We start from the raw sequence: 14,958 nt of genomic DNA, 5'->3' as shown, positions 1-14,958 counted from the left end.
TGCCTGTGAGATACATTGGTTTTGTGAAAACGGAATTCATGACTTATGTTTGAGAAAATGTTTAGTCATGAACCTCGTATTTTGCTTTGTCTTATAAAACGTTTGAAAAACGGTAAGATCAAATGATATGTATAAATAAGAGAACACTGTATGGTTAAACGGATAACCATGTAAAAATGAGTTTGTATAAGACAAGTCGTTTGTAAAACAATGTCTCGTGAAAAGTGTGTTGTTTGTATAAAATGTCATATGTCTTAAATTGAAATGATTCAGATAACGCTACGATATGTAATACCATACAAACACTTATATATAGGAAGTACCAGCGGCGTATCCACCATGCTTGTATCATATTACACACGCCTCGTTACTTAATCACTTACTCAAACCAAACCATCAAGATGAAATGTTTATGTATAGTCAAATGTCTATTGTCAACTGTAAATCATGTCAATGGATACAACGGGTTTACACGGTTCAATGTTTACAAGCGGTTCAGATAATCGAAGGGTTAAGACGGTTCACATAGTCAAATGGTTACAACGGTCCAAAATGTAGTATAATCTGTTCATATGCTGGATGAGCATATGCAACAGAAATGCAATGTGAAACAATGTACTACGTATGCACACAATGGGCGTACGTAGCATGAAATGTATTGTAGAGTACAACGGTTCAAAATGTAGTATAAGGTGTTCATATGCTGGATGAGCATATGCAACAGAAATGCAATGTGAAACAAGGTACTACGTATGCACATAATGGGCGTACGTAGCATGAAATGTATTGTAGAGTACAACGGTTCAAAATGTAGTATAATGTGTTCATATGCTGGTTGAGCATATGCAACAGAAATGCAATGTGAAACAATGTACTAAGTACGCACACAATGGGCATACATAGCATGTAATGTATTGTAAAGTGATGTACTAAGTATGCTTAAGTAAACATACGCAGTAGAAATGTAATGTAAATCAATGTGTCCATATGCTGAGTAAACATATGCAACAAAAGTGTTTATGAAATCAATGTGCTAGCATGCTCAGTCAACATACATAGCAAAGCATAATGGAAATCATGTACTATATATGTACTATCGAACATAGCAAGTATATGATGTGAAAGCATGAAAAGCATGAAAGTAACAAGTAGGCACATATGTTTCACCCCAAAACAGTTTGGAAAACAGTAAAAGAGGGGTTCAATGTACTCACCTGAGATTGCTTTGGAGTTCTTGTATAATAACCAAAAAATGCTAGATCACGGAATATCAAACGGCACCTAATAGGTAGCTATGTTAATATACCGGACCTAAAATCGGAGGAACGGATAGTATGCGGGTTCGTAAACCAAACGAGTATGGAGACTCGTGTAATATGGTTTAACAAAGCCTACATACTAAAATGAAACTTAACCTAAGTGCTTGCGACCCATCACGACCCGTTTAGGTAGCTTATGCTACCTCACGCGTCGTTCGCGTAGAACGCGTCTGGAACGCCTAACATCGTGACCACAAGGTATAACCTCGGAAGGTTATAGCTATGGTCACCTAATGTGTTTGGTCGGATCCTAAAGATCGACCAAATGGGTCGGGTTCGAAAGTATAAGCGATGGTTTAGATCGCTTACCTTACGACCCTATATAAGCACTAAACTAAAAGTGACGAGCTAAGCATGTTAGAACATGCTTAACTAAGTTTAGAAAACAGGTTTGGCATCAAAACAAACGGCTTTGATGCTCACGAGTAGTTTGGTTACAAAATATGCAAGAATGCACATTTTGGCCGAAACTACGACTCGTCACTGAGCCTAGATAACGTGGTGATCAGTAGGTATAGTCACTACGGACTATAACCATCGTGATCACGCTCACGTTATGAAGTTCCATGAACTTCACATCGACCATAAGCTGGTCAATGCAGAAAGTCAACAAAACGTTGACTTTCGGACTCGAAAAAGCGAATAAAAGAACGAAAGAATACTTACGGAGGGTCCCCGAATGCTAATCTAGATCAAAATAGCTCAGTTATGAAACAATGGTTCCAACTTAGAGCCTTAAGATCAGATTGTGTGGGTTTTGAGCAAAATGGGGGGGTATTTATAGGAAAAGTGAAACCGTTAGGATCGTTTCTCGAATAACGTGCCATGATCTTGTGCGTACATGTGTCAAATTGTTAGGTTCACTGAATATGGCCCTTGGCCTTTGATTGGGTGAAAAGGCATTTGGACCTTTCGCCATTTGAAGAGCCAATCAGCATTAAATGTGGGTTCTGCTGTACTGGGGACCCCTTACGGACCGTATGGGCTTTGGCTTACGGTCCGTAAGCCCCTAGTTTGGCAGATTTACAGTTTTGGTCTTTGCAGCACCAAAACTTGGTATTTGATGCGTTTTTTGGCACGTTTAAGCCCCGTTAACCTCATTTCAAAGCTCTAAAATGATGCTAAAGTATAGGGAACTGAAAATCTGCTCAAAAATATGTCGGATGTCGGTTCGTTTGGCCGTACGGTCGCGATGTTCGGTTAATTACGATGGAATGCGCATAAGCGCGAAAGACGATCCAATTTGCGCGACGAATGGATTTTTCTCATGCCAAACACTAAGGCATAATACTAGGATGCTTACATAAATTTTTGGATGTCCGGATGTTTTCAGAACGTAAGTTATGCGCGAAAGTGCAAACTTGTGCACTTTTTGACACTTTTAGCCCCTGAATGATCCAAAAGTTTGTTTTAGCATACCAAACCCCTCAAAGCCTATTTCTAAGCTATGTAAAGGATATTTATGGTATGTTTAACTTATGGACATGTTCCGGAATGTTCGTTACAGTTCAAATTGGCATACTTTCGCAGTTTGTCAAGTTTAGTCCCTATAAGCGAATTAACTTGTTTTTTCCATACCGAAGCCTTCAAAACTTATTTCTAAGTTATGTAAAGGCTATTTAAGGTATGTTAAGCATATGTTGATGTTCCGGAGTATTTGTCGCATTAAACTGAGTACGTTTACGCACCAGTTTGCGTATAATTCTCCAGAAAGCGTTGTAGAGTTTGAAATTGAACAAGAATTGATATGTGCAAAAGATACACATATTTATACAAGATCCCAAGTATGAAATACAATATTTCATCGGCTTGGTAATTGTTTAATGGTCGTGGTGACACAGGTGTCACAGTCTCCCCTACTTTAGGAAATTTCGTCCCGAAATTTATTCGTAGGAGTCTATTTGTGACTCTGCCAAATAACCATCGTCGATATGCAAGGCAATATCCTGTCATTTCCTTAACGGTCATTCTTCAGAAATAGAAATGAAGGAAAATCAGGGATATTCATTTTCCCTTCGATGGAAAATTTTCAGAAACGAAAAATGCACAGAATGAGTCATTTTCCTAAATGGGTATCCTTTAGAAACGAAAATGCACGGAATGAGTCATTTTCTTTAATGGGTATCCATTAGAAATGAAAATGCACGGAATGAGTAATTTTCTTTAATGGGTATCCTTTAGAAATGAAAATGTACGGAATGAGTCATTTTCCATCATTTCTTCAGAAACGAAAATGAACGGAATGAGTCATTTTCCACAATTTCTTTAGAAACGAAAATGAACGGAATGAGTCATTTTCCACAGTTTCTTTAGAAACGAAAATGAACGGAATGAGTCATTTTCCACAGTGTCATTAGAAATGAAAATGAACGGAATGAGTCATTTTCCACAATTTCTTTAGAAACGAAAATGAACGGAATGAGTCATTTTCCACAGTTTCTTTGGAAATGAAAATGAACGGAATGAGTCATTTTCCACAATTTCTTTAGAAACAAAAATGAACGGAATGAGTCATTTTCCACAATGTCTTTAGAAACGAAAATGAACGGAATGAGTCATTTTCCACAATTTCTTTAGAAACGAAAATGAACGGAATGAGTCATTTTCCACAATGTCTTTAGAAACGAAAATGAACGGAATGAGTCATTTTCCACAATTTCTTTAGAAACGAAAATGAACGGAATGAGTCATTTTCCACAGTTTCTTTAGAAATGAAAATGAACGGAATGAGTCATTTTCCACAGTGTCTTTAGAAACGAAAATGAACGGAATGAGTCATTTTCCACAATTTCTTTAGAAACGAAAATGAACGGAATGAGTCATTTTCCACAATTTCTTTAGAAACGAAAATGAACGGAATGAGTCATTTTCCACAATTTATTTAGAAACGAAAATGAACGGAATGAGTCATTTTCCACAATTTCTTCAGAAACGAAAATGAACGGAATGAGTCATTTTCCACAATTTCTTTTGAAACGAAAATGAACGGAATGAGTCATTTTCCACAATTTCTTCAGAAACGAAAATGAATAGGGTTAACTCTAGATACACGACAAAACTTGCTGTGGTTTCTGTGCACTAAATTCCATAATTATGTATGCATCCATAATTTCGTAATCCCTTGCACAGTCCGCACAGTTTGTTTTGTAATGTTTTGGGGAAGGATATCAAACTTGTGGTGAGGGTGACTAGACTTCCATCGGTTCCTTTTAATTAGATCGACAGGGGATCTTCTTAATTAGGCCACCAAGGAGTCCTTTCAGCTATATCATCACATGATATCCCTAACCGGGTTTTTGGATCAATCTGTTTAACTAGACCACTCAAGGGGTCTAATTATGAAGTAGTACTTTATAATCCGAGGGACTTAACTATTACATAGAAGTCCATTGAGGATTTTTATGTAATACCTTTGGGTATCCTACTATGACTCTCTTGTACAAGGATGTAGGATTCTACGAGGATTTGGATAACATAACAACACATAAGGGAACACATAAGCACAAAGTCACATAATTGTTTAACTTGATTATAATTTGTTATTAACTTGTTATTGATTGAATACGGATATGGAAACCAAATCGACGGGTCTCAATGTTCACTGGAATCTATCTGAGAAGATAGAAAGATCTCCCAAAATTCGATTTTTTGATTACAAGGAATCACCACATTCGAATGAAGGTATACAACAATTAAAGACTTACGGGAAACCCTTAGGCACCCTATTAAGGACTTATAGTGGTACTTTGGGTATTCGTCTTGTGTTGTAACCTGCGCCTTGTACTTCGTTTCCTTAGAATAAACGGGTACTTAGGAATTTCGTGGAAGACGCAAGCGATTATAGAATGGGAGAATTTTGGGGGTAGTTTGTTCTTCAAGGAATACGGTTCCTTGATTGTCGGTATTGTAAGGGATATGTCGTTTATACATGCAACCACAGAAATACATTGCAATGTAAATAAAAGATTTATTTATAAACAACGATAACAACTGTTTCTTGGATCTTGACAACAAAAGAAAATAATACATAAGACGCGATTATTTCTAAACGATGTTGTCTTCTAGTCAGTCAGGTGCTCATCACTGTGCTGGATTTGCATTAGCAAGCTTTGGGCAATTTCTTCGGAAATGACCCATCTCGCCACAATTGTAGCAAGAACCTGGTGGAAAGCGAGCTTGAGCAGGATTGTTGTCAGCTTGATTGGGTGCAATTGCAACTCGGCAAACCTTTGCTGTGTGACCTTTAAGTCCACAAATTTGGCATTCGCGGCACTTTACCCTAGCATGATGATGAAGGTTACATTTGTTGCACAAGGGTGAAGTTCCATTGTATGGCTTCCTAGCAGGGGGTTGAGCTGGTTGGTTAGGGACGGCTTGATCATTGTGAGTAACCATGGCGAAGTTCTGAGAAGCCTTTCGCTTCTTTGACTTCTTAGGGGATCCATCCTGTTCATCCATGGTCTTTGATTCCTCGATTGGTTTCTTGTCACCCTTTCGAAAAAGTTTATGCTTTCTGATCTGCGATTCAGTCAAGGTTGCAGATAGCTCAATGGCTTGACGGAGTGTGGTAGGGTTGCTACCAGTGACAATGTCTTGTACCGAGTCAGGCAGGTCGTCGATGTACCTTTCGATAGCCTTGTCGAGTGGGGCGACCATAGTCGGGCAAAGTAGACTCAACTCCTCAAACCTATCAGTATATGCCCTGTGTTCGCCACTATCTTGTTTCAAATCATCAAACTCCTTCTCCAACGCTCGTTGTTCATGACGAGGACAAAACTCTCTCATCATAAGAGCTCTCAGTTCAGCCCATATTTGTGCTAGAGCAACATCTGCACCACGGTCTCTCATTACCCCGTTCCACCATGTAAGAGCCCTCTTCTGAAACACACTCGAAGAAAACTCGACCTTGCGATTTTCCGGACACTGCACGTGGCGAAAGGTATTCTCGATGCTCTCGAACCATTGGAGAAGCCCAGTTGCTCCCTCAGAACCACTAAACTTGAGTGGTTTAGCCGAGTTAAAGTTCTTGAAATTGCATGTACCATTGTTGTTGTTGGCTTGGTTCCATTGAGCAAAGAGATTTGGGAATTGAGCAGCCATCTGCTGCGCAATAATTTCTGCCAGTTCGGCAGTTGCTATCTGGTGTTCGCGTCGAGGAGGCATTCTAAAACAGGAAAACATGAAAGGAAACAAATAAAATGGTATTGGGTAAGAATAGGATGTTACAATCACCGACCATAATCAGGGTTGATGGTCATTTGTTTGAATCATGAAGCAAACAAACAACACCAAGGCTGAATCAAAGCAAATAGATCCTCATAGTGTATCGCGAAGACATGCTCGCCTATAAGTGGACACTCACCCCAAGAGTTCCCAGGTAAGAGTGACTGGTCCGATTATGTGGATTTGTACGAACACTCTAACCTTAGACAGAAAACCTAGGGTACAGGCATTCACCCTTCCAGTTCGCACGTGTTCACCCTATTTAGGACCCAAAACTTTGACGGGAGTTTTGAAAATTCAAAGGGGTTCAAAACCTTATAACAGAGGGTTCAAAACCTAGTAATCAATCATCCTAGAACAGATGATTGGTTTTCAAAGCGGTTTTGAAATTTATGTTCTTGTTGTGGTCGTCGCCTAAGGATAGGTGACGGTATTGTTTTATGACTAAACGCAAGTGAACTCGCGTTAGGGTCCTAGGAAGGTTATAGACTAGGTCAAAGCATTACTAATAACCTAATTCCCTATAACCATTGGCTCTGATACCATCTTTTCTGTCACACCCCGACCACGTGGAACATACAAAACGTGGCGGAAACGTCGGGGAGTGTTGTAACAGAATCAATTGTTTCAAATCCATGGTAAATGAAGTTTCGTTTTATTAATCAAACATGAAAGTTTACATTGCTTTAAAACAAGAACCAAAGAACACATAACATAAATGAACTAGTTCTTGTCTCGTTTTAAGTCACTAAGGCACAGGTCCGCCTAAGTATGTCTTGATAAGTCCTATGCATCATCTCCTGAAAACACATGTGAAAATAGGTACGTTAGCATAAAAATGCCTGTGAGATACATTGGTTTTGTGAAAACGGAATTCATGACTTATGTTTGAGAAAATGTTTAGTCATAAACCTCGTATTTTGCTTTATCTTGTAAAACGTTTGAAAAACGGTAAGATCAAATATTATGTATAAATAAGAGAACACTGTATGGTTAAACGGATAACCATGTAAAAATGAGTTTGTATAAGATAAGTCGTTTGTAAAACAATGTCTCGTGAAAAGTGTGTTGTTTGTATAAAATGTCATATGTCTTAAATTGAAATGATTCAGATAACGCTATGATATGTAATACCATACAAACACTTATATATAGGAAGTACCAGCGGCGTATCCACCATGCTTGTATCATATTACACACGCCTCGTTACTTAATCACTTACTCAAACCAAACCATCAAGATGAAATGTTTATGTATAGTCAAATGTCTATTGTCAACTGTAAATCATGTCAATGGATACAACGGGTTTACACGGTTCAATGGTTACAAGCGGTTCAGATAATCGAAGGGTTAAGACGGTTCACATAGTCAAATGGTTACAACGGTCCAAAATGTAGTATAATGTGTTCATATGCTGGATGAGCATATGCAACAGAAATGCAATGTGAAACAATGTACTACGTATGCACACAATGGGCGTACGTAGCATGAAATGTATTGTAGAGTACAACGGTTCAAAATGTAGTATAAGGTGTTCATATGCTGGATGAGCATATGCAACAGAAATGCAATGTGAAACAAGGTACTACGTATGCACATAATGGGCGTACGTAGCATGAAATGTATTGTAGAGTACAACGGTTCAAAATGTAGTATAATGTGTTCATATGCTGGTTGAGCATATGCAACAGAAATGCAATGTGAAACAATGTACTAAGTACGCACACAATGGGCATACATAGCATGTAATGTATTGTAAAGTGATGTACTAAGTATGCTTAAGTAAACATACGCAGTAGAAATGTAATGTAAATCAATGTGTCCATATGCTGAGTAAACATATGCAACAAAAGTGTTTATGAAATCAATGTGCTAGCATGCTCAGTCAACATACATAGCAAAGCATAATGGAAATCATGTACTATATATGTACTATCGAACATAGCAAGTATATGATGTGAAAGCATGAAAGTAACAAGTAGGCACATATGTTTCACCCCAAAACAGTTTGGAAAACAGTAAAAGAGGGGTTCAATGTACTCACCTGAGATTGCTTTGGAGTTCTTGTATAATAACCAAAAGATGCTAGATCACCGAATATCAAACGACACCTAATAGGTAGCTATGTTAATATACCGGACCTAAAATCGGAGGAACGGATAGTATGCGGGTTCGTAAACCAAACGAGTATGGAGACTCGTGTAATATGGTTTAACAAAGCCTAAATACTAAAATGAAACTTAACCTAAGTGCTTGCGACCCATCACGACCCGTTTAGGTAGCTTATGCTACCTCACGCGTCATTCGCGTAGAACGCGTCTGGAACGCCTAACATCGTGACCACAAGGTATAACCTCGGAAGGTTATAGCTATGGTCACCTAATGTGTTTGGTCGGATCCTAAAGATCGACCAAATAGGTCGGGTTCGAAAGTATAAGCGATGGTTTAGATCGCTTACCTTACGACCCTATATAAGCACTAAACTAAAAGTGACGAGCTAAGCATGTTAGAACATGCTTAACTAAGTTTAGAAAACAGGTTTGGCATCAAAACAAACGGCTTTGATGCTCACGAGTAGTTTGGTTACAAAATATGCAAGAATGCACATTTTGGCCGAAACTACGACTCGTCACTGAGCCTAGATAATGTGGTGATCAGTAGGTATAGTCACTACAGACTATAACCATCGTGATCACGCTCACGTTATGAAGTTCCATGAACTTCACATCGACCATAAGCTGGTCAATGCAGAAAGTCAACAAAACGTTGACTTTCGGACTCGAAAAAGCGAATAAAAGAACGAAAGAATACTTACGGAGGGTCCCCGAATGCTAATCTAGATCAAAATAGCTCAGGTATGAAACAATGGTTCCAACTTAGAGCCTTAAGATCAGATTGTGTGGGTTTTGAGCAAAATGGGGGGGGTATTTATAGGAAAAGTGAAACCGTTAGGATCGTTTCTCGAATAACGTGCCATGATCTTGTGCGTACATGTGTCAAATTGTTAGGTTCACTGAATATGGCCCTTGGCCTTTGATTGGGTGAAAAGGCATTTGGACCTTTCGCCATTTGAAGAGCCAATCAGCATTAAATGTGGGTTTTGCTGTACTGGGGACCCCTTACGGACCGTATGGGCTTTGGCTTACGGTCCGTAAGCCCCTAGTTTGGCAGATTTATAGTTTTGGTCCCTGCAGCACCAAAACTTGGTATTTGATGCGTTTTTGGCACGTTTAAGCCCCGTTAACCTCATTTCAAAGCTCTAAAATGATGCTAATGTATAGGGAACTGAAAATGTGCTCAAAAATATGTCGGATGTCGGTTCGTTTGGCCGTACGGTCGCGATGTTCGGTTAATTACGATGGAATGCGCATAAGCGCGAAAGACGATCCAATTTGCGCGACGAATGGATTTTTCTCATGCCAAACACTAAGGCATAATACTAGGATGCTTACATAAATTTTTGGATGTCCGGATGTTTTCAGAACGTAAGTTATGCGCGAAAGTGCAAACTTGTGCACTTTTTGACACTTTTAGCCCCTGAATGATCCAAAAGTTTGTTTTAGCATACCAAACCCCTCAAAGCCTATTTCTAAGCTATGTAAAGGATATTTATGGTATGTTTAACTTATGGACATGTTCCGGAATGTTCGTTACAGTTCAAATTGGCATACTTTCGCAGTTTGTCAAGTTTAGTCCCTGTAAGCGAATTAACTTGTTTTTGCCATACCGAAGCCTTCAAAACTTATTTCTAAGTTAGGTAAAGGCTATTTAAGGTATGTTAAGCATATGTTGATGTTCCGGAGTATTTTTCTCATTAAACTGAGTACGTTTACGCACCAGTTTGCGTATAATTCTCCAGAAAGCGTTGTAGAGTTTGAAATTGAACAAGAATTGATATGTGCAAAAGATACACATATTTATACAAGATACCAAGTATGAAATACAATATTTCATCGGCTTGGTATTTGTTTGATGGTCGTGGTGACACAGGTGTCACAACTGTGATGCATCACACACCGGGATGGGTTGTGTGTTAATGCAGAAAGGCAAGGTCATTGCCTATGCTTCACGACAGCTAAAGGTGCACGAGAAAAATTACACCACCCATGACTTGGAGTTGGGTGCCCTTGTATTCGCCCTTAAGCTTTGGAGGCATTATCTGTATGGAACTAAGTGCGTGATCTATTCTGATCACAAAAGCCTTCAACACTTGTTCAATCAGAAGGATTTAAACATGAGGCAGCGACGCTGGATGGAAACTCTGAACGATTATGACTGTGAAATAAGATACCATCCAGGCAAGGCTAATGTAGTCGCAGATGCCTTGAGCAGAAAAGAAAGAGGAAAGCCGATAAGGATCAATGCCAAGAGCATTGAAATCAAGAATAGCTTGAATGAAAGGTTGTTAGCTGCACAGAAGGAAGCTGTGCTAGAAGCTAATTATCCTGAGGAAAAGTTAGGAGTAACTGAAGAACAGTTATCCTATGGTAAAGACGGAATTTTAAGGTTAAATGGACGAATATAGGTTCCTGTCTATGGAGGACTTCGGGATGTTATCCTTCAGGAAGCCCACAGTTCCAAATATTCCGTTCATCCTGGAGCTGATAAGATGTACCAGGATTTGAAGGCAAACTATTGGTGGATAGGCTTGAAGAAGTCTATAGCTGCTTATGTAGCTAAATGTCTGACGTGTGCTCAAGTCAAGGCTGAGCATCAAAAGCCGTCAGGTTTGCTACAACAGTCAGAGATTCCCACTTGGAAATGGGAAATGGTGACGATGGATTTCATCACCAAATTGCCAAAGACAAAGAAAGGGAATGATACTATATGGGTTATAGTTGATAGACTGACTAAGTCAGCACATTTCCTACCCATTAAGGAAACTTACAGCTCTGACATGTTAGCCCAATTGTATGTTGATAAGATTGTGTCTCTGCATGGAGTACCTGTGGCCATTATCTCTGATAGAGATACCAAGTACACGTCACACTTTAGGAAAAGTTTCCAACAGTCTTTGGGTACGCGCTTAAAATTCAGTACGGCTTACCATCCTCAGACGGATGGGCAGAGTGAGCGTACCATACAAACTCTGGAAGACATGCTTCGTGCATGTGCGATTGATTTAGGAGGTAGCTGGGATAAGCAGTGGCGCAGGATATGAGGGGCCGGGGAGGGCGCCCGACCCCCCGAACTTTTTACGAAGTAGTGTTACGTATCTATTTTTCGTATAGAAATTTTTAGGTTTATAATGTATTCACCCCCCCGGTTTAAAAAAAAGTTAGGTATATATTTTTTTGGACCCCCCGGTTTAATTTTTTTTTTTGGTATATACGTTTTCGACCCCTCCTGTTTTATAAAAAAATATTTATATAGCCCATTAGGCATTAGTAAAACCTGTTGCTGACTTGCTGCTAACCGGTCAAAAAAACCCAAAAAAAACCATTATAAGTCATAACTTAGCCCATTAATTAAAAGCCCAAAGAAAACCCATTATAACTTGAATAGCCCATTAGTTAAACACTTAAACCTGTTGCTGCTGCTAACCGGTCACAAAAAAAAAAAAAAAAAAAAAAAAAAAAAACTGCTTTTGCTTGCTGCTAACTAGAGAGTGGAGACGAGGACTCGAGGAGAACAGAAGAAAAAAACGCAGGTGCGGCTGTGGGCTGTCTTCTTTGTTCGACTAATCGACTTCGAGGAGACGAGGTATGTGTTTTTTTTATCTTTAGGTTTAAATTAGGGCTTAATTTATGTGATTTAGGTTTAAATTAGGGATGAAATTGGACCGATTTTTTGCCATAAACTTGTTGAAATTAGGGATTTAGGGGTGAAATTAGGCTGTAACCATGCTAGATATTAGAAAAAGAAAATGCCTTGTTGATGGTTAATTAGGCTGTAACAGACTAACAGGCTATAACTTGTTGAAATAAATTAGGGATTTAACTTGTGTTGTTGACTTGTTTCTTGTTAGATTACGCTATGGGGAAAAACAAAATCATAACTTCTTTTTTTAAAAGAAAGAGTGAAGAACAAGTTGATGGAAACAATGAGATTAAACGGCAAAAAGCTTCAACAAGCGAACCGGTTAATGAAGCGAATATTGAACCGGTTAATGAAGCGAATAATGAACCGGTTAATGAAGCGAATAATGAAACGGTTAATGAACCGAATAATGAACCGGTTAATGAAGCGAATCAAAACATTCCTCAAAATCCGATTAACATTAATGAAGTGGATGTTAGTAGTCTAGAAAGAGATCCCGCTAAGCGACTTGAAATGTGGAAATATCCGGTTAATATAAGGGAGCAAGTAAGACTAGCTTATATGTCATTAGGAGTGTATCAAATAAAGCTTGAATGGTATAAGCCGAGAGGTCCAAAGAACAATCTTCGTAGATTTAGATATGCTTGGTTTGACATGTTCCCTAATTGGTTAGAGTATTCTCCAACGAAACACAAGGCTTATTGTTTCCTTTGTTATTTATATAGCGATAAACCGAATGAGAGCCACGGTCATAGTGCGTTTACTACTGAAGGATTTGACAATTGGAAAAAAAGCTAATGATGGGGATAAATGTCCATTGTTGAAGCACATTCAATCTTCAACTCATAAAAAAGCTTTTCTATTATATACGAACTTGTTGAATAAGAAAGCACACCTTGAAACTTTCATAGAAACGCAAAGTGAAGAGACAATTAGGAAGAACCGGTTAAGATTAAAAACCACAATTGATGTAGTTCATTGGTTGACATACCAAGCTTGTGCCTTACGAGGACATGATGAATCTTCCACTTCTAAGAATCAAGGTAACTTTCGTGAATTGCTAAAACTTTTAGCCTATTATAATGATGATGTTGCAAAGATTTACTAAAATACTCTTATGGTTATTAAATTATATTTTTCTTTTTTGCTCACAGGTTACAACTTGCCTTGGTTTGTGTCTCAAGGGATGTGACTCCAGTACACCAATTCTTCTCAAACTTAGTTTTCATAATTAATGTGGTGTGTGCTTCAAGTAAGCGTCATGATGAGTTACAAATGGCGAAGGCAGATGAGATTAAAAAGTTATTAGAATTGGGTGAAATCAAATCGGGAAAAGGACAAAATCAGGTTGGGACATTACGAAGGGCTGGTGATGCACGTTGGGGTCCTCATTTTAAATCTATTTGTAGTTTGGTTAACATGTTTGATGTCACCCGTGCTGTTCTCAAGGGAATAATTGAAGACACGTCTCATGCTACTGGTTCTCAACGTGGAGATGCTAATATAGCTTACAGTTACTTGCAATCATTTGAATTTGTGCTTGTTCTTCACTTGATGAAAGAAGTAATGAGTAAAACGGAAACACTTAGTCAAGCATTACAAAAGAAATCCCAAGACATCCTTAATGCAATGGAGTTAGTTTCTGCAACAAAGGTTAGTCTAACTAATTTTAGAAACACTGGATGGGATTCTTTACTTGAAAAGGTTCAGTTTTTTTGTGAAAGGCATGACATAGATATGCCTGATATGAGTTCTCCATATACTTCTACTCGGTATCGGCCTCGTAAAAAAGATCTTCATGTTACATTTGAACATTATTACCGGGTAGATTTGTTTACAGAGACATTGGACAAACAACTACATGAGCTGAATAGTAGATTCAATGAGCAAGCGACAGAGTTGTTATCTCTTAGTGCGTCTTTAAGTTCAAAAAAGATTAATATTGATCAGATTGTTCTTCTTGTTGAGAAGTATTATCCTAACGATTTTACAGAGAAAGAAAGGAATCTATTACATGGTCAATTGGATAATTTTCAAGTTGAAAGAAAAAATAATCCCAAGCTAAGTGAGGTATCAACTCTTTCTGATTTTTGCAAAACTCTTGTGCAATGTCAGAAAAATAACACGTACAAATTGGTTGAAAAAGTGTGTCGGCTAATCTTGACGCTTCCAGTTTCGACTGCAACAACGGAAAGAGGATTTTCAACGATGAAAATATTTAAGACTCGACTTCGCAATAAGATGTCAGATCAGTATCTAGCAAACAGTATGGTGATTTACATAGAAAAGGAGATTGCTGAGAGCTTTGATTCGGAGTCCATAATTGACGAATTCAAAAATCTTAAAGGAAGACGCGCAGAACTATAATTCTTCATCCAGGAGAACCGGCCACCGGGTACCCACCTTCCTCTTCTTTTTAATGTTTTCGTGTCTTTGTTCAATTGTTTGTTAAACAATGTTTATGTTTTAATGTTTGAGAACGTATTTTATTTGATATTAATATTTGACCCGATCCGACCCGAATCGAATCACCGACATCCGACCCAAACATAGAATTTTTTTTAGGTCCGGTACCTTCCGCCCCCCCGAACATTTTTTTCAAGCTTCGCCACTGGGGATAAGCACCTACCTTTGGTCGAGTTCTCCTACAACAATA

The 14,958-nt window shown here is 38.5% G+C and overlaps 1 protein-coding gene across 1 annotated transcript; it reads left to right on the top strand.

The window, feature by feature from the left end:
• The first annotated feature begins 13,577 nt into the window (after nt 1-13,577).
• Nucleotides 13,578-14,669, top strand: LOC110907081. Its single transcript, XM_022152114.1, has one exon. The coding sequence runs from the start codon at nt 13,578-13,580 to the stop codon at nt 14,667-14,669; it is 1,092 nt and encodes a 363-aa protein (XP_022007806.1).
• The last annotated feature ends 289 nt before the right edge of the window (nt 14,670-14,958 follow it).

Source organism: Helianthus annuus, chromosome 9, assembly GCF_002127325.2.
Source record: "Helianthus annuus cultivar XRQ/B chromosome 9, HanXRQr2.0-SUNRISE, whole genome shotgun sequence".
NCBI lineage: Eukaryota > Viridiplantae > Streptophyta > Magnoliopsida > Asterales > Asteraceae > Helianthus > Helianthus annuus.
This window is presented reverse-complemented; position numbering and strand designations above follow the sequence as displayed.